The following is a 24,079-nucleotide window of genomic DNA, read 5'->3' as shown; positions in this document are numbered from 1 at the left end:
CCCAGGGCTGCCTTCTCTTGTGTCTTTGTTCTTGTTCTTCCCTCCTGGAATGCTTGTCTGAATTCTTTCCATTCTTCAATTTCCTATGTAGCTTTTTTCTAACTATGTAAGCTTGCTGTGATCTTTGTATTCTGAAATTCTATAGCAATTAATAGTGTGTATTTCATGGTGTAAATATTACATTAAATGTTGAATACTTTTAAGAGTTACGTTATGAAATTCCCCATGTCCTGCATTTCCGACAGGTAATCATTTGACTTCTCAGCTATCACCGTGGAACACAGTACTTGCCAAGATAACACATTGACTCATTTAGTAAATAAACTTTAGGCATTTACTTCATAAATGTACTTACAGACTGATTTTTTAAGGAATCTTAACCGCATCTGCCCCAGTTTGATTTCCTTAATAACGTAGAATAAGACTGTTTTATAAGAACTCTAAAAATGTTTGATAATAGTCTTTCCATCTTTCCTTAAATCATTTACCTCTCCAAGCAAAATATGTTCCTGTAACATTTCTTGTGTGCTTTGTTTTCCAGTTCTTTTCACTGTTACCAATGTCCTCTTAAAATTTGGTCTCCATCATTATTTCTGTGCACTGAAGGATATGCAAATGGATATAACCTAAAATTACCTTTATCTTTTTAGCAGTCATACAGTTAGCTAAGTTTTTTTTTTTTTTTTCTTGTAGAGACAGAATCTCACTTTATTGCCATTGGTAGAGTGCTGTGGCGTCACACAGCTCATAGCGACCTCCAACTCCTGGGCTTAGGCGATTCTCTTGCCTCAGGCTCTTGAGTAGCTGGGACTACAGGCACCTGCCAAATCCCCAGCTATTTTTTTGTTGCAGTTTGGCCGGGGCTGGGTTTGAACCCGCTACCCTGGGAACCCAGTTAGCTAAGTTTAAATATTAATACTCTAAATCTCTTCTTTGGAACTACTATTAATCCACCATGTATTGTTTTTTATCACCCTGAATATGAAATCTCATGACAGACTGAATTGTCCTCTCTGTTGGCTGCTGAGAAACTTTGCCAAATGTGGTTTAAACATTTTTAAACCTTACGTTTACTAACCTACCCTTGGGTTCATCTTTTTCCCTCTATTTTTCCTTTCTGCCGAACTTAATCATTTTCCCCCATTAATCTTAATTATGTAGTGTTTATGTGAATAAGCTGTCATAAATCTTTTTTTAAAAATGTACACTATACATTAAAAAACAAATAAGAACTTAGTCTCTTTGCACTTATAAATTCTTTTTTTTTTTTTTTTTTTTTTTTAATTTTGTTGGCCAGTTAGGTTTGTTTATTTATTGATATTTTTATCCTGACTTTTTTTTTTTTTTTTTTTTTTTTTTTTTTATTGTTGGGGATTCATTGAGGGTACAATAAGCCAGTTACACTGATTGCAATTGTTAGGTAAAGTCCCTCTTGCAATCATGTCTTGCCCCCATAAAATGTGACACACACTAAGGCCCCACCCACCTCCCTCCATCCCTCTTTCTGCTCCCCCCCCCATAACCTTAATTGTCATTAATCACTTATAAATTCTTTTGTTTTTTATTAATATTTGCTTAGTGCAGTGGTTCTCAACCTTCCTAACATTGCAATGTATTTTCATTGTTAAAAAGGGATCGCGACCCACAGGTTGAGAACTGCTGGCTTAGTGTATACTCTTTTCTCTCAAAAATAAATCATGATGCTATCATACTATATTTGAAGTCATTAGCATTGCCTCTACTGCAAAATTTTCATTTCTTTTTTTATAATTGCTTAGTAAATAAACAAGATTCAAAAAAAGTGCTTAATAAATAAAATTGTGTCATATTGTATGTATTTAAAATATTTATAGCCTATCATTTAAAATACTTTATATAGTTTCTGTAAACATCTATGTGGCGTATATTTCACAAGTCGATGGCCTATGGTTTATTTAAGTATTCCTCGTTTATGTTTACCTCGTTTTTAGTTTGTAGTTATAGATAATGCTGCAGTAAATATCTTTTTGTGTAAAATGTCTTCCATTTTTAGATTGTTCTTAGAATAAGTTTTCAGAAGTATATAATTTATATTTAAAAATATAGTAACAGTATACGTAAGGTTAGTTTTTATTGATTTTACTCAGTTTTTCCCCCTCAGGAAATTGGCAACTTTTATCAAGGTGATGAATTAATAGTTTACAATATGAAAAACTTAAATCCTATGGTATCAAGAATTGTAGTGAAGGAGTTTTAGATAAGATTGTATCCTGAGATACAGAAGTGTAAGCACAGGGAAATTTAATTCTCTCCTTTTTGTCTTTCAATAGCTGGATCGAACTTATACAGGCTTGCAGACTCTTGGAGCAGAGACGGTACGTTTCTTCCTGCTGGATTAGTTGGGCACAAAGAGGTCGTGGGGAAGGAACTGTCATGACCCTGACAAACGTATGGAGGATTGTGATAGAAAGCAGGTCAGAAACCAGATGGCATGGTCACAGCAACCCCTCCCCACACTCAAGGAATGCTTCAAGGCCAGTGTCCCTGGGAAACATCAGAACAAGCAATCTCCTACCCTGGTCCTGAGAAGGCCCTGGTGAAAAGATTAACACTTTTGCAGAAAGAAATAATTCTAAGATTGGTCCCTGATCCAGCATCATTCACTCTGCAGAAAAAAAGATGACTTTCCTCACCTCTCATAACCCGCTGCCACATTCCAGCTGCACTGATAAAAGCCTCTTAAAACTTTGAGCTGGAAGCTAGCTCCTGGTCAGACTCCACTCTGCTCTTTTCTAAGGAAGCCTTTCCTTGATCCCTGGACTGGCCCCCTCTCCTTCATGTGGATGTGGACCTTCACTGTAACTGCGCCTAAACCTCTCAACGGTGGAATTTTTTTTTTTTTTTTTTTTTAAATATCGCCCTGGGTAGAGTGCCATGGCATCCCAGCAACCTCCAACTCCTGGGCTCAAGCGATTCTCTTGCCTCAGCCTCCCAAGTAGCTGGGACTACAAGCACCTGGCACAACACCCAGCTATTTTTTGGTTGTAGTTGTCATTATTGTTTGGCAGGCCCGGGCTGGATTCGAATCCGCCAGCTCTGGTGTATAGGACTGGCGCCTTAGCTGCTTGAGCTACAGATGCTGAGCCGATCTTCATTTTTAATTAGGAAAAAAATGAATGTTAGGCCTTTTTTTTCCCCTTTGAGACAGAGTCTCACTATGTTACCCTTGGTAGAGTGCTGTGGTGTCACATCTCACAGCAGCCTCAAACTCTTGGGCTTAAGAGATTCTCTTGCCTTAGCCTCCTGAGCAGCTGTGACTACAGGCACCTGCCACAATGCCCGGCCTATATTTTGGTTGCAGTTGTTATTGTTCTTTAGCAGGTCGGGGTTGGGCTTGAACCTGCCAGCCTTGATATATGTGGCTGGTGCCCTACCCACTGAGCTACTGTCACCGAGCCAGGTCTTTTTTTTTTTTTTTTAAAGTTGGTCTTCTCCACCTTACTCCCCTTTTAAAATTGTGGTTAAAAAATGTGTAACATGAAATGATCATCTTATCCATTTTTTAGTGTGCAATTCAGCAGCCTTAAGTACATCCCCATGTTGTGCAGCCATCACCATGATCCATCGCTACAACTCTTTTCATCTTGGAAAACTAAAACTCTGTATCCACTAAACAGTAACCACCATTCCTCCCTCTTCCTAGTCTTGGCAACCACCACTCTACTTTCTTTCTCCATGCTTTTTGTCTATGCTAGCATACCTCATATGTGAGGTGGAATCATACAGTACCTGCCTTTTTGTGATTTCTTTATTTACTTAGCATAATGTTCTCAAATTTCATACATGTTATATCAAGTTTTCCTTCCTTTTTAAGGCTGGATAATATTGCATCGTATGTATATGCCACATTTTATTTATCCATTTATCTAGAACACCTGAGTTGCTTTCACCTTTTGGCTGTTATTAATAGTGCTACTCTGAACCCAGTGTACAGGATATCTGTTTGAATCCATGCTTACAATCGTTTTGAGTGTATGCCCAGAAATGGAATTGCTAGATCATTGTATTTTTTATTTTTATTTTTATTTTTTTTTGTAGAGACAGAGTCTCACTGTACTGCCCTCAGGTAGAGTGCCGTGGCGTCACACGGCTCACAGCAACCTCTAACTCTTGGGCTTACGCGATTGTCTTGCCTCAGCCTCCCGAGCAGCTGGGACTACAGGCGCCCGCCACAATGCCCAGCTATTTTTTTTTTTGTTGTTGTTGTTGTTGCAGTTTGGCCGGGGCTGGGTTTGAACCCGCCACCCTCGGCATATGGGGCCGGCGCCCTACTCACTGAGCCACAGGCACCGCCCCGTATTTTTTATTTTTTAAAGCCCCACCACCATATTTGTTATGGCAGCTGTACTATTGTACATTCCCACCAACAGTGCACAGGTGTTACTGTTTCTCCGTATCTTCAGCAACACTTTTTAAAAATTTATAATAGCTGCCCTAATGATTATGAAGTGGTATCTTACGGGTTTGATTTGCATTTCTCTAATGATTAGTGAATTTGGGCATTTTTTTACGTGCTTATTGGCCATGTGTATACTATACCTTTGGGAAAATATCTATTCAAGTTCTTTGTCCATTTTTTAATCAGGTGGTTTGTTTTTCTGCTGAGTTATAGGGGTTATTTATGTATTCTGACTATTAACCCCTTGGCAGATAACGTGATTTGCAAACATTTACTCCCATTCTGTAATTTCTGTCTCCTTTTTCACTCTGTTGATTGTGTCCTTTTTTTTTTTTTTTTTTTTTGAGACAGAGCCTCAAGCTGTTGCCCTGGGTAGAGTGCCATAACATCACGGCTCACAGCAACCTCCAACTCCTGGGCTCCATTGATTCTCCTGCCTTTTCCTCCCAAGTAGCTGGGACTACAGGCACCTACCACAATGCCCGGCTACTTTTTGGTTGCAGCCGTCTTGTTGTTTGGTGGGCCTGGGCTGGATTTGAACCCGCCAGCTCAGGTGTATGTGGCTGGCGCCTTAGCTGCTTGAGCCACAGGCGCCGAGCCTGATTGTGTCCTTTTATGCACAGAAGTTTTGTTTTGTTTTGAGACAGTCTCACTTATTAACCCTCAGTAGAGTGCTATGGCGTCACAGCTCACAGCAACCTCCAAATCCTTTGGCTTAGGCGATTCTCTTGCCTCAGCCTCCCGAGTATCTGGGATTATAGGTGCCCGCCACAGCGCCTGGCTTTTTTTGTTGTTGTTGCAATTTGTCTGGGGCTGGGTTTGAACCTGCCACCCTTGGTATATGGAGCTGGTGTCTTAACCACTGAGCCACAGGCACCACCCTATGCACAGAAGTTATAAGTTTGATATAATTCTCCTTGTCTATTTTTTCTTTTCCTTGTGCCTTTGATGTCATATACAAGAAGTCATTGCCAAATCCAGTAAAGAACTTAGCTCTCATGTGTAGGTCTTTGATTTATTCTTAGTTAATTTTGGTATATAATAAAAGATGAGGGTTAATTGCATTCTTTTCCATGTGAATGTTTAGTTTTCCTATCACTATTTATTGAAAAACTATCTTTTGCCTTACTGAGTGATCTTAGGTTCCTTGTAGAAGTTCATTTATTTGACTGTATATTCGTAAGGGTTTATTCTATCCTGTTGGCCTCTGTATCTTTCTTTATGACAGCACCATACTGTTTTGATTACTATGGATTTGAAAGTTTTGAAATTAGGAAGTGTGAGACCTCTAACTCTGTTCTCGATGCCTCCTTCTTATATTCATGATATATTAGCAATAGCCATTTATTTAACGAGAGTTAGCTAGTGAAATCTTACTCTGTCTAAAGAAATGCACTGTGTCCTATCAGAACATATTTATTGAGCACCTATACTATATGCTAGAGGTCCTCAAACTTTTTAAATAGGGGGCCAGTTCACTGTTCCTCAGACCATTGGAGGGCCAGACTATAGTTTAAAAAAAAACCGAACTATGAACAAATTCCTATGCACACTGCACATATCTTATTTTGAAGTAAAAAAACAAAATGGGAACAAATACAATCACACCGCCTCATGTGGCCTGCAGGCCGCAGTTTGAGGACCCCTGTCAGTTAGGCACTGGTCCATGTGCTGGGAATACAAAAATGAACAAGATAGCTTATAGCTTCTTTTCCTCAAGAAATTATATTCTTGGTAGTATTGAGAATGGGGAGGGTTGACATTAAACACAAAAGCAAATCATAGTTTTAGTTAAATGCTCTGGAAAAGAGTAGCTGGAGGACAGGAGGTCGCTTAAGGTACCTTGGTTAGGAAAAGTCTCTCTGAGAAGGTGGCATTTAAAAGAGACCTAGTGGGCAGAGGGAAGGAAGGAAGGGGGATTGGTGTGCTCTCATCTAATGGACACAATATAAGGGTATATGGCACACTTCTTAGGTGAGGACACAACTACAACACCTAACAAACACAAACATTGTAACCTAATCATTTGTATCCTCATATTAATCTGAAATAATAAATAAATGAGACCTAGTGGTGAAAAAGGTACAAAGATTTGGAGTAACAACGTTTTAAGCAAATGCAAAGGCTCTAATTTTTTTATTTATTTTACTGAGATATGTATCTGTTACATCAGATTAGATTGCCTTCCTTTAGAATTCTTCATATTGAAATTGCCTTTGCAGTGTGATTAGAAATCATTTGTCACAATCTTAGGTCACATTCCTGAACAGAACTTAAGCTTTCTGTGACATTGGTGGTACACTCACAGACCCACTTTTTGCCCAATTGTGTAGGTAGTAGATGTGGAACTCCATCGCCATTCTCTTGGAGAAGACTACCTTTATCCTCAACCCTTGGAGTCAGATGTCTCAGATGCCCCGCCAAATTTGCCTTTGACCATTCCAGCCCCAGTGAAAGCTTCTTCACCTATAATAAAGCAGTCACATGAGCCAATACCTGATGTCTCTGTGGAGAAAGGTGACAGTATTTTTCTTTGTATAGCATCATTCTGGGGCATTCCTTTTTCTTATTTGCTGTCTTCAGAGACCTACAATGTATAGAAAGTAAATTTTCCATGAATAGACATACTGCCTTTACTACATAGCTCTAATATGAAAATAGCCACATCTCTGCTCTTAGAAAAAATTTTTACCATAAAGTTCTACCAACATTTTATAAAATGCAAAGTCATTAAAAAGCATTGTGTGTTTTTATCATTTGATCATTATAAGAATTACTTTTAGTGTATTTTAAGAAGACTTTCTGGTTCAACCTCTGATTGTGTAACTAATAAACTTGAATATTAAGTAGTTGTCCTTATTTAAAATAAAAGATTCATCACCAACAAATATATTTTGACCGTAGCATTTTTTTTTTAAGACAAAGTCTCACTCTGTTGCCCCTGCCTATGGTGCTGTGGCATCCTGGCTCACAGCAATCTGAAACTCTTGGACTTGAGCAGTTCTCTTGCCTCAGCCTCCCTGCAGGCACCCACCACCACACCCAGCTAAGTTTTCTATTTTTAATAGATATAGGATCTCACTTTTGCTCAGGCTGATCTTGAACTCCTGAGCTCAAGCAGACTACCCTCTTCAACCTCCCAGAGTGCTAGGATTACAGGAGTGAGTGACCACACCTGTCCGACCATAGGATTTTTTGATTTAGTAAGTATATGTGAATAAATACAAATTTAAGTGTTCACATATATTAGCATGTAAGATATAAAATTGAATTTAGATGGTGTTTTATCTCTAAGCCTATATTTTAATGTGATATTTATATATAAATTTTTTGGGGGGGGGGTTTATTGGAGATAGAGTCTCACTTACTCACCCTCGATTGAGTACAATGGTGTCTTAGCTCACAGCAACCTCAAACTCTTGGGATCAAGCAATCCTCTTGCCTCAGCCTCCCATGTAGCTGGGACTACAGTTAACCTGCCACAACGCCTGGCTATTTTTTAGAGGTGGGGTCTTGCTCTGGCTCAGGCTGGTCGCTCAGGCAATCCACCTGCCTCAGCCTTCCCGGCCTCCCAAGTGTTGGGATTAAAGTCTCACCTCACCTTTTATTTGTATCTTCTTTATGAACATTTAGTAAATTCTTTCCTTTTGAGTTTTTCCTCTTCTACTTTAAACGGTTTTTCAATTTATATAAGAATGGAGGAACATAATGAACTTGTCTTCTTTTTATGTTGTATATGGTTTATATTTTGTAGGTTTTCTAATTTCTTGAAGCATTTTAATTAAATTTGATTTTAAGCACATTTACTTTTCACCAAAAAAATATAAAGGAATAATTGATTATTTTACTACCAATCAATGCTTTAAGTGGATGTTGACAGTTTTGTTCTTTTCCCACAATGGTAAGATTTTGTTACTTCAGAGTGATGACTTGCCATTTGCCTGTTTTATTTCAAGCAGGATTCCCAGCTAGCACTGAAGCTGAACGAAACAGTACGTTTTATTCTTTACCATCTTCATTGGAAAGAACACCCACCAAAATGACAACATCCCAGAAAGTTACCTTTTGTTCTCATGGCAATTCAGCTTTCCAGCCAATAGCATCAAGCTGCAAAATTGTGCCACAAAGTCAGGTTCCTAACCCTGAGTCACCTGGAAAATCCTTTCAGCCCATCACCATGAGCTGCAAGATCGTGTCAGGTATGCAGAAGACGTGTCGAAGACTGTGTGGATAGCCTAGATGTTAGAATTGTTGGAATGACAAAACAAAGTTCTGTGGCTTCCCCCCCACCCCTTAGGTTCTTCTAAGCAGTGTTTGTTTAATGAAAGTTAATCATTAGTGATCGGCAGAGCTGTCACAAAGGAAAAACAAAACTCATTCATAGGGAAATAATTTTTGAATAAGGGAAAGAAAAAAATGGAAAATTGTCAAATTTTTGTCTCCTATAATCAGCACAGCTAAAATATTTTCTATATGGCTGAAACTAAGGTAGAAATTGAGTTTGAGGATTATATGTGGGAATCAGAATGACTAATTATAGAAGAAATTTAGAGGCCTTTTGGCTTGGAGTTAATCTTTAAGAGTTAGAATTGGTTTGTATTGAAGTATCTTTTGTTCTCTCTATAACCAGAGTAAAAACTTACTTATTTCTATTATCAGTAGGTAAGTCTGAGGCTTCCAACTCACTAAGATTGAATTGTCCTTTGCCTTGTGACAATTTCACATTTATGTTAAGTAAACTTAGCAGGAATACACTTTATGGCTTTGTACCACCTCAGGAAAGACATTAAAGAGAGTAATTGAAAATATCCAGACAGTGGGGAGTATTCCTTAAATGAAGGAGGGAAAAAGGAGTGGAGTGTTTAGTGCTAAACCTAGATAATTCAACAGAGATAGGATCTAAATCTTTGAAGTGATGAGAAGTAAAGGATTTTTTTTTTTTTTTTTGAGATAGACTGTCACTGTTTTGCCCTCAGTAGAGTGCTGTGGCATCACAGCTCACAGCAACCTCAAACTCTTGGGCTTAAGCAATTCTCTAGCCTCAGCCTCCTCATTAGCTGGGACTATAGGCACTTGCCACAATGCCTGGCTATTTTTTTGTTGCAGTTGTCATTGTTGTTTAGCTGGCCCTGGCTGGGTTTGAACCCACCAGCCTGGATGTATGTGGCCAGTGCCCTAGTCACTGAGCTACAGACACCAAACCAGAGAAGTAAAGGATGTTTGATTTTGCCTGCCAGTTAGAAACATTGGAACTTGCTACTTCATAGGTTGAATAGGCCGAATATGTCAATTGGTTTGACATTTAGAGAAATTCATAGATGACAAATGTGATGTTTGAATGACAGTTGAGGGTATTTAACTGTATGTTAGTAATCAACCTGAATTTCTGGATGGTAACTGTGACTTAATATTGACATAGACTTTTTTCTTAGGTTGGTAAATTTCACATTTTCCTGTTTAAAATGAATTACAAATCAGGACACCAGGTTTCCAAATCTATAAATGTTCACTTACTAATTTCTTCCCTAATTTTAGTGTCCTGAGTATAACCAATCTTATAACAACCTATGATGTCAGGAGATTTGTCTAGTCAAAATTTAAGATTTAGGAGTCCTACACTGCTATGTAAAACACTGTAAAGACTCTATCTCTCTGAGTAGTGGCGCCATTATAGATCACTGCGAACTCAAACCCCTGTGTTGAAATGATCCTCCTGCCTCAGCCTCACAGAGTGCTAGGATTATAGGTGTGAGCCACCACACTTGGCCTGAAGCCCTGTTTTCTTTTACTTAGGTGTACCCCCTTTGCGTGTGGGACATAACCACAAGAGGGACTCTGCCTAACAAGATAAATATTCAGACCTGGTTGGTTGTACCCTCACATTAACCTGAAATAAATTTACTTTAAGGAAAAAAAAAAACATTCAGTGTGCCTATCAGGGGCTCTTTTTAAATGCAGATTTATATTTAGTAGGTCTGGGGACCTTAAATTTTATCAATTGCTAATAGTTTGTAATGATTTCCTCAATGATGCTGGTGCTGCTGGTCCATAAGGATAAGGACAGAGAGTGAAACACTACTCCCTGGCGGCAGCTGCACTTCTGGTGCTGCTCAGTGCCTGAAGCTTACAGCCCCACTCACTTCTCCTGATTTGTCACCTTTGTTTTGGTGGTACTGCCCTCTTCCTTGGTCCTCAACATCTTAGATGAGTTGAATATGTGTATTTTATTTCTTTTCACTCTTTTTAATTAATTAAGGTTCCCCAATATCAACTCCAAGCCCATCACCATTGCCTCGAACCCCAACTTCCACTCCAGTCCATTTGAAGCAAGGCACTGCCAGCTCCGTCATTAGTAATCCTTATGTTATCATGGACAAGCCTGGGCAGGTTATTGGAACTACTACTCCCGGTACAGGTGTGTTTTTGATCAATATTTGCCAATGCAGAAGGTTTGATCATTATAAAAAATGTAAACCTGGCATGACTTGCCTTGCGACAGTTTCATATTTATGTTAAGTGAACTTTTAGTAAAAATACATATGGCTTTATCTGTACCACCATGTCATGGTGTAATGAGAGAGTGAAATCTCCATTCATAAACAATCAGGAATGTATAAAGGTAACTAATACTGTTTCTCTGAGGGAAGATTTACCCTTTGTAAAAGTTATGTTTTTAGGAATTTACTTAAGCTTTTAATTTTTTAAAATTAAAAGTGAGTCATAATTTTTTAAATTTTTTTCATTTGAAAGAGTTACTCTTTGGGGGGCCTACAAGTAGTGTGGTTACCAACTTTCCAAATTAAGCTTTTAGTAGCTTTGTGGGCCATGAATATTTCTCCCCAGTCATATTAGAAAAATGATATTTACTTTTCTATAAATGAGTTATTTTTCTTGTGAGAGGGAAATTGAAATATGCAATTATAAAAAAGAGAACTCTAATAGGAAGAACAAGAAGTCTTGGATTCACTGTGTTGTCACCATAATCCCATACAATTTACTTTTGAGGTTTTGGTTTCTTTCTTTTTTTTTTTTTTTTTATTTGCGACAGAGTCTCACTTTAATTGCCATAAGTAGAGTACAGTGGCATCACTATTCATAGCAACCTCAAACTCTTGGGCTCAAGTGATCCTCTTGTCTCAACCTCCCAAGTAGTTAGGACTACAGGTGCCCGCCACAATGCCCGGCTATTTTTAGAGATGAGGTCTTGCTCAGCTCAGGCTGGTCTCGAACTTGTGAGCTCAAACGATCCACCATACCTGGCCTCTTTTGAGGGTTTTTGAAATGCTTTTGCTTACATTATTTTACTTCTTTCATTTAACCTGTATTTAAACATATGCTCCTAAGTGTAAACTTCCATGTAACTTTCACTTGTAATTAAAGGAAACAGTGAGAGGAGAAATGAAACAAAGGAGGAGATTATAAGGTAATGAGGCTGATTTTTTTTTTCCTTTTAGCAAATTAGATTTAAGAAACATTGATATATGTTGGACTTTTCCAAGATTTTTTTTTTTTTTTTTAAGAGCAAAAGCACTTCAATAATTAGTATAACTGTGGAACTCCTTTTAAAAAAAAAACACTGCATTCAGTGCTTACTTCATAGCCTTTTGAAGGCTTACTAAGGGAGGCCAAATAGGTAACCTTTGAGTTTTAGGAATCAGCCAATCTTTGGAGCCAAGTTTGGTAAATGTAGTAGGTAATGAAATACCATTCGGGGTCTTGATTTATTGTTGACTCTATATAATGTTAACTTATTTTTTTTCAGACCCAAAGCGAGTTTGTATAGATGGAGTATAAAACTGTTTAATGTTGGCAGCATTTTGGAATAGGTATAACCTTCTAGCCAAATTACTTTGAAGGAGCTATAGCACTTATTTGAATGCATATATTCTGTCACATTTATTAAACAACCAATATTATTATGTTATAGTGTCTCTTATCATGAGGAGTATGGTATATGATGTATACATACTACACATCCTCACTAGCTTCTTAGCCCTCTTCAGTTTGATCAACTTCATAGGGATGAGTCCACGGTATTATTTTCCATAATAATTTCAGGGTTCTGAGTTTCCAACCCTTAAAAATGAAAACCAAATAGTGGGAAAGAGGGGAGGGAAGTGGGAAATGCTTTAAAATTACATTCTATAAACTTATTTTGTTTATCCCTTATTTTTAAATCTGCTTTACTTACCAGGAAGCCCTACAAACAAGCTCTCTACAGCTTCTCAGGTCTCCCAGGGAACAGGATCTCCTATTCCTAAAATTCATGGAAGTAGTTTTGTAACATCTAATGTGAAGGTAACACTCTTAATGCATTATTGTTCTTTGCTAGTTTCTGAAGACAGTGAGTTTAGCCTTAGCAAGAATGCGTCAGTTGATGCAAATTCTTTAGGGTAGAACCATCAAGTTAGTAAGTGTCTTAAAGATCATCTACTTCAGACTCCACTACCTCGCTATGATCTTTTCCTATTGTAGAAAATGCTTTTCAAAACTTAACATCAAATGGTCACTCAGTGCATTTGAAAACTTACTGTGATAAGGAAGTGGTCTTGTATATTTACTTATTTATTTGGACAGCTTTGTTTAAAAAATTGCTTTGAGGGTCTTAATTCTGCAAGTTTATCTTTTAATGTTTGTTTTTAGATAATGTATTGCTTGCTACAACTTCAAACTCCTAGGCTCAAGGGATCCTCCTCCTGCCTCAGCCTCCTGAGTAGCTGGGACCCTAGGGTGAACCACTATGTCTGGCTAATTTTTCTATTTTTTGTAGAGACAGAGTCTCATTAGGTTGTTCAGGCTGGTCTCAAACTCCTGGCCTTAACTTGGCGCCCGTAGCTCAGCAGCTAGGGCACCAGCCATATACATCGGAGCTGGCAGGTTCAAATCCATCTTGGGCCTGCCAAATAACAGTGACAACTACAACCTAAAAATAGCTGGGTGTTGTGGGGGGCGCCTGTAGTCCCAGCTACTTGGGAGGCTGAGGCAAGAGAATCACTTAAGCCCAAGAGTTTGAGGTTGCTGTGAGCTGTGATGCCATGGCGCTCTGTTTACCCAGAACGACATAGTGAGACTGTCTCAAAAAAAAAAAAAAAAATCCCAAAACAAAACAAACAAAAAAAAAACCTCCTGGCCTTAAGCAATTCTCTGCCTTGGCCTCCTAAAGTGCTGGGATGACAGGTGTGAGCCACCAGGGCTGGCCTACTTTTTTTTTTTTTTTTTGTAGAGACAGAGTCTCACTTTATAGCCCTCAGTAGAGTGCCGTGGCATCACACAGCTCACAGCAACCTCCAACTCCTGGGCTTAAGCGATTCTCTTGCCTCAGCCTCCCGAGCAGCTGGGACTACAGGCGCCCGCCAATGCCCGGCTATATTTTGGTTGCAGTTCAGCTGGGGCCGGGTTTGAACCTGCCACCCTCGGTATATGGGGCCTTTGCCTTACCGAATGAGCCACAGGCACCGCCTGGCTGGCCTACTTTTTAATGTTTGTTAATGATCTTTTTCATTACACAGTCAAGAAGTGGTCTTAACTTTGCTTTTTGCCACAGCAATTGGCTCTGTTATTTGCATTTCGTTTGAGGATTAAAAATAAAACTCTAATAGTTTTGAATGTTGACCTTTGTTATTTTTCATATGCTAATTATTCAATTTCATTATTGAAAACTTTCCCCTTATATTCTGGGTACTGAATAAATCTTAGAAATTAAGTTGTGAGTACTATTGAAAGAGAGTAAATACTGAAACATTGCAAATGCCTGTTTATTTATTTAGTGTCTAGGCTCTAAAGATATAAAAGAAATAAAATAACAGTTCTTGTCCTGTAACAATCTGGCAGGGGAACTAGACATACAAACCCAAACTGCAAACCTGTAAAATATGTCAAATACTATATTAGAGGTAGTAGGATTGACGTCTTCCTAGCATACAGCAAGATACAGGATAAGTAGGTTCTTTGTCAAGTTACAGCTTTTCTTTGCATTTGGTTTCTAAAACAATATTAAAATACAGGTATAGGCCAAGCTCATGCCTGTAATCTGGCACTCTCAGAGGTTGAGAGTGGGAGGATTGCTTGAGCTCAGAAGTTTGAGACCAGACTGAGCAAAGTGAGAGCCCATGTATACACAAAATAGAAAAATGAGCCAGGTGTTGTAGTGCATACCTGTAGTCCCAGCTACTTGGGAGGCTGAGGCAGCAGGATTGCTTGAGCCCAGGGGTTTGAGGTTGCAGTGAGCTGTGATGATGCCACTACACTAGCTGGGGCAACACAGGTAGACTCAGCTTACTAAAAAAAAAAAGGGGGGAGGTGTAGAAGCTTGGAAGAACCCCAAGAGTTTTGGGCTTTTTGTTTGGTCTTTTGGTTGATGTTGCTGGAGAATGTCAAGAGGTTTGTATTAAATATAAATGATTAGAATATCTGAAATCACCTATTTATCTTAACTGTAAAATATGTATTTTTTACACACACAGCAGGAAGATTCTTTGTTTGCGTCTATGCCACCACTTTGCCCAATTGGGAGTCACCCTAAGGTTCAAAGCCCCAAGCCTATAACTGGGGGACTTGGAGCTTTCACAAAAGTGAGTATTTTTAAAGGCATTATCCTGCAAGTCAGTATGGTCTTGTTTGATAATTCTTTTTGTGGAGTGTTGGAGTTCATTGACACTACCCCTATCTTTTTAGTATGTCTTGAGTCTTAAGACCAGACCTTAGTCCTAAGATGTGTTTTCAACAGGACAGTGCTTAGAGTTCAGCAAGATGAGAATTCAGAGAACACAGTGTGTTTGTTTCTTTCTGTTGCCATTTGTCATTAGTCTCTAAAACAAGTAACTAGGCTGAGTTTGCAAGGACAACGGATCAAGTCCAGATCCTACTTGTGGTCTCTTTAATAGCTGTTATGGACTATATTTTAAACAGCACTTTATCCTTGTGGTGGAGTCATTCTTTACAGATTAAGCTTTATTAATTCATTAATTCCTGCGAAGAGAATAGATCACATATTAATAGCTTTTTCTAAGTGGGATATTTATGCGGTGTCATTATCCTGTTTGTTGCAAGGTGATCATCAAACAGGAACCTGGTGAAGCCCCTCATGTGCCCACAACAGGAGCTTCCAGCCAGTCACCGCTTCCTCAGTATGTGACTGTGAAAGGGGGTCACATGATAGCTGTGTCTCCTCAAAAACAGGTTGTAACTGCTGGAGAAGGGACTACCCAGTCACCAAAGATACAGCCCTCCAAGGTTTGTGTTGGGTAGGGGTGGAAAGGTCAACACATAAATGAATGTTGTTTACTTATGTGATTGACAAGTGCTGAAAAGATTCAAGGTGACAGGCTGATCCCATAAAAACCTCTAGATGGTGTGGCTAGGTGCCTGTAGCACAGTGGTTACGACGCCAGCCACATACACTGAGGCTGGTGGGTTCAAACCTGACTTAGGCCAGCTGAACAACAATGACAACTGCAGCAAAAAATAGCCAGGCATTGTGGTGGGCACCTGTAATTCCAGCTACTTGGGAGGCTGAGGCAAGAGAATCACTTAAGCCCAAGAGTTTGAGGTTGCTGTAAGCTATGATGCCATGGCACTCTACCCAGGGCGACATAGTGAGCCTCCACCTCAAAACAAAATAAAACTTCTAGATGAAAGACCAGTTGGTAAAGTAAGTCAGTTGGTGTTAAACCCCTCTGCTCCTACAGTCATCATTGACAAGAGCAGGGCATGTATTACAGAGGGTCCAGAAATAGTTCAAGAGGGAGACAGACACTGTTACCTCTGGCAGAGAAGGCGACTGACTTCGTGGATTCAGCTTTCTACTTGACTCAAATCTAAAATGAGGCTTCTGTTTCACTTGTTTATTTCTGATAGGCGAGTGCTACACTTTACACCTGTGATGTCCAACCTGTGTATTGATGTTTAATGATTTTGAGCTCTTTATGGAGAGTTTATTTTCCTTAGAATCTGGAGATATAGACAGATTGATACATTGAGAGTACTGGAAAATAGCACATAGATCCATGTTTTTCTACATCAATTAGAAATATAGTTATGTGTTGATTAATGACAGATACTTTTCTAATAAAATGCATTGTTTGGCGATTGCATTTTTGTTCGAACATCACAGAGTGTACTTACACAAACCTGGCTTGTACATATATATAGCCTACTACACGACTAGGCTCAGTGGTAGAGTCTGTTTCTCTTAGGCTACAAACCTGTACAGGATTTTTTTTTTTTTTTGTGGTTTTTGGCCGGGGCTAGTTTTGAACCCACCACCTCCTGCATATGGAGCTGGCGCCCTACTCCTTTGAGCCACAGGCGCTGCCCCCTGTACAGGATGTTAATAGTAATGAGTACCACAGGTGGTTGTAACATAGTGCTAAGTATTTGTGGATCTACACATGTCAGAGCATAGAAAAGGTGCTGTAAAAATACAGTATTAATCTCGTGGGACCAGTGTTACAGTGCAGGCTGTTGTTGACTGAAATGTGGTTAATGTGATACGTGACTGTTGTATTTATTGAGGGCTTTGTATGCCATGCTCATATTTATACTTCATAATCTTCACACAACCTTCCATTTTCACCCTCACTTTGTAAATGAGAACACCATGGCTCTGAGAGGTTAAGCAACTTCCTTAAGAGCACACAGCTTGTAAGTGACAAAGTTTGAACTCAGGCTTGCAGATTCCAAACTCTCAATTTCAGAACTCAGTAAAGTTTGCGAACCATTGTCTCTCTCTTTTTTTTTTTTTTTGTAGAGACAGAGTCTCACTGTACCGCCCTCGGGTAGAGTGCCATGGCGTCACACGGCTCACAGCAACCTCTAACTCTTGGGCTTACGTGATTCTCTTGCCTCAGCCTCCCATGCAGCTGGGACTACAGGCGCCCGCCACAACGCCCTGCTATTTTTTTGTTGCAGTTTGGCCGGGGCTGGGTTTGAACCCACCACCCTCGGCATATGGGGCCAGTGCCCTACTCACTGAGCCACAGGCGCCGCCCGAACCATTGTCTCTTAAGCATGTTGTTAGGACATTTAGAGTTAAATTGTTTTAATATTTTGGCAGGTGTAATCTTAAAACTATTAAGAATATTATGTGGGTTTTTGTTTTTGTTTTTCTTTTATTTATTATTTTATTTTATTTTATTTTCTTACAGCTGTGTACATTAGTGCAATCAAGGAGTACGATGTGCTGGTTACATATACAATCTGAAACATTCTCATCAAACTATTCAACGTAGCCTTCATGGCATTTTCTTAGTTATTGTATGTAGACATTTGTATTCTGCCTTTAGTAAGTTTCGCCTGTACCTATTCTAAGATGCACCATAGGTGTGGCCCCACCCATTACCCTCCCTCCACCCTGACATCCCCCTCCCTTCCCCATCCTTGGCCCTTTCCCCATATTTTTGTGCTATCATTGGGTTACAGCCTTCATGTGAAAGCTATAATTTAGCTTCATAGTAGGGCTGAGTACATTGGATACTTTTTCTTCCATTCCTGAGATACTTTGCTAAGAAGAATATGTTCCAGCTCCATCCATGTAAACGTGAAAGAGGTAAAGTCTCCATCTTTCATTAAGGCTGCATAATATTCCATGGTATACATGTACCACAATTTGCTAGTCCATTTGTGGGTCAGTGGGCACTTGGGCTTGTTCCATGACTTAGCAATTATGAATTGGGCTGCAATAAACATTCCGGTACAGATGTCTTTGTTATATTGTGATTTTTGGTCTTCTGGGTACAAACCTAGTAAAGGAATTATAGGATCGAATGGCAGATCTATTTTTAGGTCTCTAAGTATTCTCCAAAAATCCTTCCAGAAGGAACGTATTAGTGTGCTTTCCCACCAGCACCGTAGAAGTGTGCCCTTTTGTTCACATCCACGCCAACATGTCTGGTTTTGGGATTTTGTTATGTGGGCTACTCTTACTGGGGTTAGGTGATATCTCAAAGTAGTTTTGATTTGCATTTCTCTGATGATTAAGGATGATGAGCTTTTTTTCATGTGTTTGTAGATCGTGCATCTGTCTTCTTTAGAGAAGTTTCTCTTCAAGTCCCTTGCCCACCCTAAGATGGGATCACTTGTTCTTTTCTTGCTAATATGTTTGAGTTCTCTGTGGATTCTGGTTGTTAGACCATTATCAGAGGTACAACCTGAGGGCTGTGTGCTTGCTTTACTTACTTTGTTCTTGGCTGTGCAGAAGCTTTTTAGTTTGATCAGGTCCCAATTATTGTATTTTTGATACTGCTTCAATTGCCTGGGGAGTCCTCCTCATAAAATATTCACTGAGGCCGATTCCTTCAACAGTTTTCCCTGCACTTTCTTCTTCAAGTATTTTTATAGTTTCATGTCTTAAGTTTAAATCTTTAATCCAGTGAGAGTCTATCTTAGTTAATGGTGAAAGGTGTGGGTCCAGTTTCAGTCTTCTACAGGTTGCCAGCCAGTTAACCCAGCACCATTTGTTAAAGAGGGAATCTTTTCCCCACTGAATGTTTTTAATTGGCTTGTCAAAGATCAAATAACAGTAAGTAGCTGGATTCATCTCTTGGTTCTCTATTCTGTTCCAGACATCTACTTCTCTGTTTTTGTGCCAATACCATGCTGTTTTGATCACTATCGATTTATAGTACAGTCTCATGTCTGGTAGCATGATTCCTCCTGCTGTGCTTTTATTGCTGAGTAATGTTTTGCCTATTTGAGGTTTTTTCTGATTCCATATAAAACGAAGTATTATTTTTTCAAGATCTTTAAAATATGACAATGGAGCTTTAATAGGAATTGCGTTAAAGTTATATATAGCTTTGGGTAGAATAGACATTTTAACAATGTTGATTCTTCCCAGCCATGAGCATGGTATGTTTTTCCATTTGTTAACATCTTCAGCTATTTCTTTTTTTAAAGTTTCATAGTTCTCTTTGTAGAGATCTTTAACGTCCTTTGTTAGGTGTAGTCCCAAATATTTCATCTTCTTTGGCACTACTATGAAAGGAATAGAGTCCTTGACTGTTTTTTTGTTTTGGTTATTGTTGGTATATATAACGGCTGCAGATTTATGGATGTTGATTTTGTAGCCTGAGACATTGCTATATTCCTTGATCACTTCTAAAAGTTTTGTAGTAGAATCCCTAGTGTTTTCCAGATATACAATCATATCATCTGCAAAGAGTGAAAGTTTGATTTCTTCTGACCCTATGTGGATACCCTGGATTGCCTTTTCTTCCCTAATTGCAATGGCTAAAACTTCCATTACTATGTTAAAGAGCAATGGAGACAGTGGGCAACCTTGCTTGGTTCCTGGTCTAAGTGGAAATGATTTCAATTTAACTCCATTCAATACGATATTGGCTGTGGGTTTGCTGTAGATGGCCTCTATTAGTTTAAGAAATGTCCCTTCAGGTGGCGCCTGTGGCTCAATGAGTAGGGCGCCGGCCCCATATACCAAGGGTGGTGGGTTCAAACCCAGCTCCGGCTGAACTGCAACCAAAAAATAGCCGGGCGTTGTGGCAGGCACCTGTAATCCCAGCTGCTCGGGAGGCTGAGACAGGAGAATCGTGGAAGCCCAAGAGCTAGAAGTTGCTGTGAGTCCTGTGACATCATGGCACTCTACTGAAGGTGGTAAAGTGAGACTCTGTCTCTAAAAAAAAAAAAAAAAAAAGAAATGTCCCTTCTATACCAATTTTCTTAAGTCTTCTGATCATGAAGGATGCTGGATATTATCAAAAGCTTTTTCTGCATCAATTGAAAGAATCATATGGTCCTTATTTTTTAGTTTGTTTATGTGCTGATTACATTTATAGATTTATGTATATTGAACCAACCTTGAGATCCTTGGATAAATCCCACTTGGTTGTGGTGTATAATTTTTTTGTGGTGTTGTTGGATTCTGTTTGTGAGAACCTTATTGAGTATTTATTTTGCATCAATATTCATTAGTGATATTGGTCTATAATTTTCTTTTCTTGTTGGGTCTTTCCCTGGTTTGGGGATCAAGGTGATTTGCTTCGTAGAATGTGTTGGGTAATCTTCCTTCTTTTTCTGTATTTTGGAAGAGGGTTAGTAATATAGGTACTAGTTCTTCTTCTTTTTTTTTTTTTTTGTAGAGACAGAGTCTCACTGTACCGCCCTCGGGTAGAATCCTGTGGCGTCACACGGCTCACAGCAACCTCTAACTTTTGGGCTTACGCGATTCTCTTGCCTCAGCCTCCCGAGCAGCTGGGACTACAGGCGCCCGCCACAATGCCCGGCTATTTTTTTTTGGTTGTTGTTGCAGTTTGGCTGGGGCTGGGTTTGAACCCGCCACCCTCGGCATATGGGGCCGGCGCCCTACTCACTGAGCCACAGGTGCCGCCCCGGTACTAGTTCTTCTTTAAAGGTTTGGTAGAATTCTGACATAAAGCCATCTGGTCCTGGGCTTTTCTTTTTAGGGAGATTTTGTATAGTTGATGCTATTCCAGAACTTGATATAGGCCTGTTCAACATTTCCACTTCATTCTGGCTGAGTCTTGGTAGGTGGCATACTTCCAGGTATTGGTCGATTTCTTTCAGATTTTCATATTTCTGAGAGTAGAGTTTCTTATAGTATTTGTTAAGGATTTTTTGAATTTCTGAGGGGTCTGTTGTTACTTCATCGTTACCATTTCTGATTGATGAAATTGGAGATTTTACTCCTTTTTTCCTGGTTAGGTTGGCTAAAGGTTTATCTATTTTATTGATCTTTTCAAAAAACCAAATTTTGGATTTATTGATCTGTTGTATAATTCTTTTGTTTTCAATTTCGTTTAGTTCTGCTCTGATTTTGGTTATTTCTTTTCTTCTGCTGGGTTTGGGGTTGGAGTGTTCTTCCTTCTCCAGTTGCTTGAGATGTCCCATTAAGTTATTAACTTCCTCTCTTTCCGTTTTCTTGAGGAAGGCTTGCAGTGCTATAAACTTCCCTCTTAGGACTGCCTTTGCAGGATACCAGAGGTTCTGCTAATTCGTGTGTTGATTGTTGTTTTGTTCCAAAAATTTGGTGATTTCCTTCTTAATCTCGTCTATAACCCATCTATTCTTCAGCATAAGATTGTTTAGCATCCATGTTTTTGTATGGGTATGCAGGTTCCTGTTGTTATTGAGTTCAACTTTTATTCCATGATGGTCTGAGAAGATGCAAGGAATAATTTCTATTTTTATAAATTTGCTAAGGTTAGATTTGTGGCCTAGGATGTGGTCGATTTTGAAGTATGTTCCTTGGGCTGATGAGAAGAATGTGTATTCAGTTTTGTTGGGATGAAATGTTCTGGAGATGTCTGTTAAGTCCAGATGTTGAATGGTTAAGTTTAAATCTAAAATTTCTTTGCTTAGCTTCTTTTTGGAGGATCTATCCACCACTGCTAAAGGGGTGTTAAAATCTCCAACTACTATGGAACTGGAGGAAATCACGTTGCTCATGTCTGTTAGAGTTTCTCTTATAAATTGAGGTGCATTCTGGTTGGGTGCATAAATATTAATAATTGAGATCTCATCATATTGAGTATTACCTTTAACAAATACGAAGTGTCCATCCTTATCCTTAATTACCTTGTTGGTTTAAAGCCTATTGCATCTGTGAACAGGTTTGGAACGCTTGCTTTTTTCTGCTTTCCATTTGCCTGGAATATAGATGACCATCCCTTCACCTTGAGTCTATATTTGTCTTTTAATGTAAGATGCAGTTCTTCTATGCAGCTGATATCTGGCTTGTGTTTTTGTATCCAGTCAGCCAACCTGTGCCTCTTTAGAGGACCATTTAAACCATTCACATTAATTGAGAATATTGATAAGCCTTTTGAGAGTCCTGTGGACATTTTTAATCCTTTTGCGACTGTGGAAGTTGGAATTTAATCAAAACTTTCTTGGTGGATTTACTTTTGTGGTGGAGGATTATGCTGGTCTTTATGGAGGATAGGTCTGAGAATATCCTGGAGAGCTGGTTTGGTTATGGCAAATTTCTTCAACATGTGAATGTCATTGAAGTATTTAATTTCTCCGTCATAAATGAAACTCAGTTTAGCTGGGTATAGGATCCTGTGTTGAAAGTTATTTTGTTTTAGGAGATTAAAAGTCGATGACCATTCTCTTCTAGCTTGAAATGTTTCAGCAGAGAGATCTGCAGTTATTCTAATATTCTTGCCCTTGGTGATGGTTTTCTTTCATCTGGCTGCTTTCAGAATTTTCTCCTTCATATTATCTTTAGTGAAGTTGATTGTGATGTGTCTGGGGGATGTCTTATTTGGGTTGAGTCATGCTGGAGTTCTGAAACAGTCTGCTATATTAATTTCAGAATCTCTTGGCATGTCTTTAAAGTTCTCCTTCATAATCTCATGGAGAAGAGACTCTGTGCCTTCTGAAGCCACTTCGTCGCTTTTGGGGATCCTGGGTTGATAGTTGAATATTGGAATATTGGAATATTCAATAAAACGAATATTGGTTTTCTTTTAATTATCCTGCAGCTCTCTGAGAGAGTGATTTGTTTTTGCCCTCCATTTCTCTTCCTCTTTGAGAGTTTGGGAGCATTTGAAAGCTTTGTCTTCGATGTCAGAAATCCTTTCTTCTGCTTGCTCCATTCTGTTGCTGAGTGATTCTACTGTGTTTCTCAGATCTTTGAGGGCTGCAACTTCTTGTCTCAATGTGTCAGAATCTTTGGTCATTTGGTCTTTGAATTCGTTGAATTCTTGAGATATCTTTTGGGTTACTGCTTGGAATTCTAATTCGATCTTATTTGCTATGCAGATTCTGAATTCGATTTCTGACATCTCAGCTATTTGTTTGTGCATGGGATCTTGTGCTGTGTCTTCCCCATTGATCCTTGGAGGAGTTGATCTACTCTGATTATTCATATTGCCAGAGTTTTTCTGTTGATTTTGCCTCATGATTGTTTTTCACTGTTGCCTCTGGCCAGCCTCAGAGTTTGGGAGGTGTCTCTCCAAGATGAAACCCCAGGGGCATCTCTCTGTTGTTGCTGGATCTTTGTAGGGAGTGACCCTGTGTAGTTCCTCTGGGGCTGGCCCAGCCAGGGAGTTCTGGTTGTGGATGCAGCTTCAGAGTGTGACACACCCCGATCCAGCAACAGGGCGGAAGGTGGTGCGCACGGTTCTGGGAGTGCCTGGCACCCAGTGACTTTGGCATAGAGAGCCCAAGGCTCCAGCAGTCTCTGGCCAGGATAAGTGCTCTGCGCAGAGGCAGGGAGGGCTCCGGTTGGCCCGCGGCTACCGGAGTACCTGGCCAAATGAGCTGGCCATTGTGGAGGCAGGGATGGTATAGGAGGGAGGATGCAGGGTTACACGTCTCCCGCAGTTCCTGACCAAGGCATGTGGAGGCCAGGCGGGCACGTGTCTCGGGTTGGGGGTCGCGGCACAGCTCTTATGGAGGTTCGGACAGTGCCAAGCCCAGGCATTTGAGGTTGCTATGAGCTGTGACACCACAGCACTCTACCCCAGGCAACAGCCTGAGGTTCCAGTGTGCCAAAACCAGTCTACCTCTGCCCCTGAGGGTTGAGGCTATAAGGCAGCTCAGTCCCCGCCTTTAGGCTGCTCAGTCACTAGGTTACTAGCTCCCACCCAATCCTTGTTCTGCAACCCTGAGGGCGGAGCTTGCCAGGGCATTACTCTCCCAATGGCTCCCTGAGGCCCA

The 24,079-nt window shown here is 39.7% G+C and overlaps 1 protein-coding gene across 5 annotated transcripts in view; it reads left to right on the top strand.

The window, feature by feature from the left end:
• YEATS2 (YEATS domain containing 2) overlaps window positions 1–24,079 on the top strand; it is a 117,094-nt gene that overhangs the window by 44,473 nt on the left and 48,542 nt on the right. For 4 of the 5 annotated variants that reach the window (XM_053565290.1, XM_053565286.1, XM_053565289.1 and 1 more), the window contains exons 9-15: window positions 2,310–2,354; window positions 6,772–6,955; window positions 8,398–8,637; window positions 10,695–10,853; window positions 12,633–12,736; window positions 14,902–15,009; window positions 15,488–15,670. In XM_053565290.1, coding sequence (XP_053421265.1) covers window positions 2,310–2,354; window positions 6,772–6,955; window positions 8,398–8,637; window positions 10,695–10,853; window positions 12,633–12,736; window positions 14,902–15,009; window positions 15,488–15,670 — 1,023 coding nt within the window. The remainder of the gene's footprint in view (window positions 1–2,309; window positions 2,355–6,771; window positions 6,956–8,397; window positions 8,638–10,694; window positions 10,854–12,632; window positions 12,737–14,901; window positions 15,010–15,487; window positions 15,671–24,079) is intronic. The other variant, XM_053565291.1, reaches the window with a different exon arrangement.

Source organism: Nycticebus coucang, chromosome 16, assembly GCF_027406575.1.
Source record: "Nycticebus coucang isolate mNycCou1 chromosome 16, mNycCou1.pri, whole genome shotgun sequence".
In the NCBI taxonomy this organism is placed as follows: Eukaryota; Metazoa; Chordata; class Mammalia; order Primates; family Lorisidae; genus Nycticebus; species Nycticebus coucang.
Note: the sequence above shows the minus strand (reverse complement) of the source record. Positions and strands in the feature narration are given on the sequence as shown.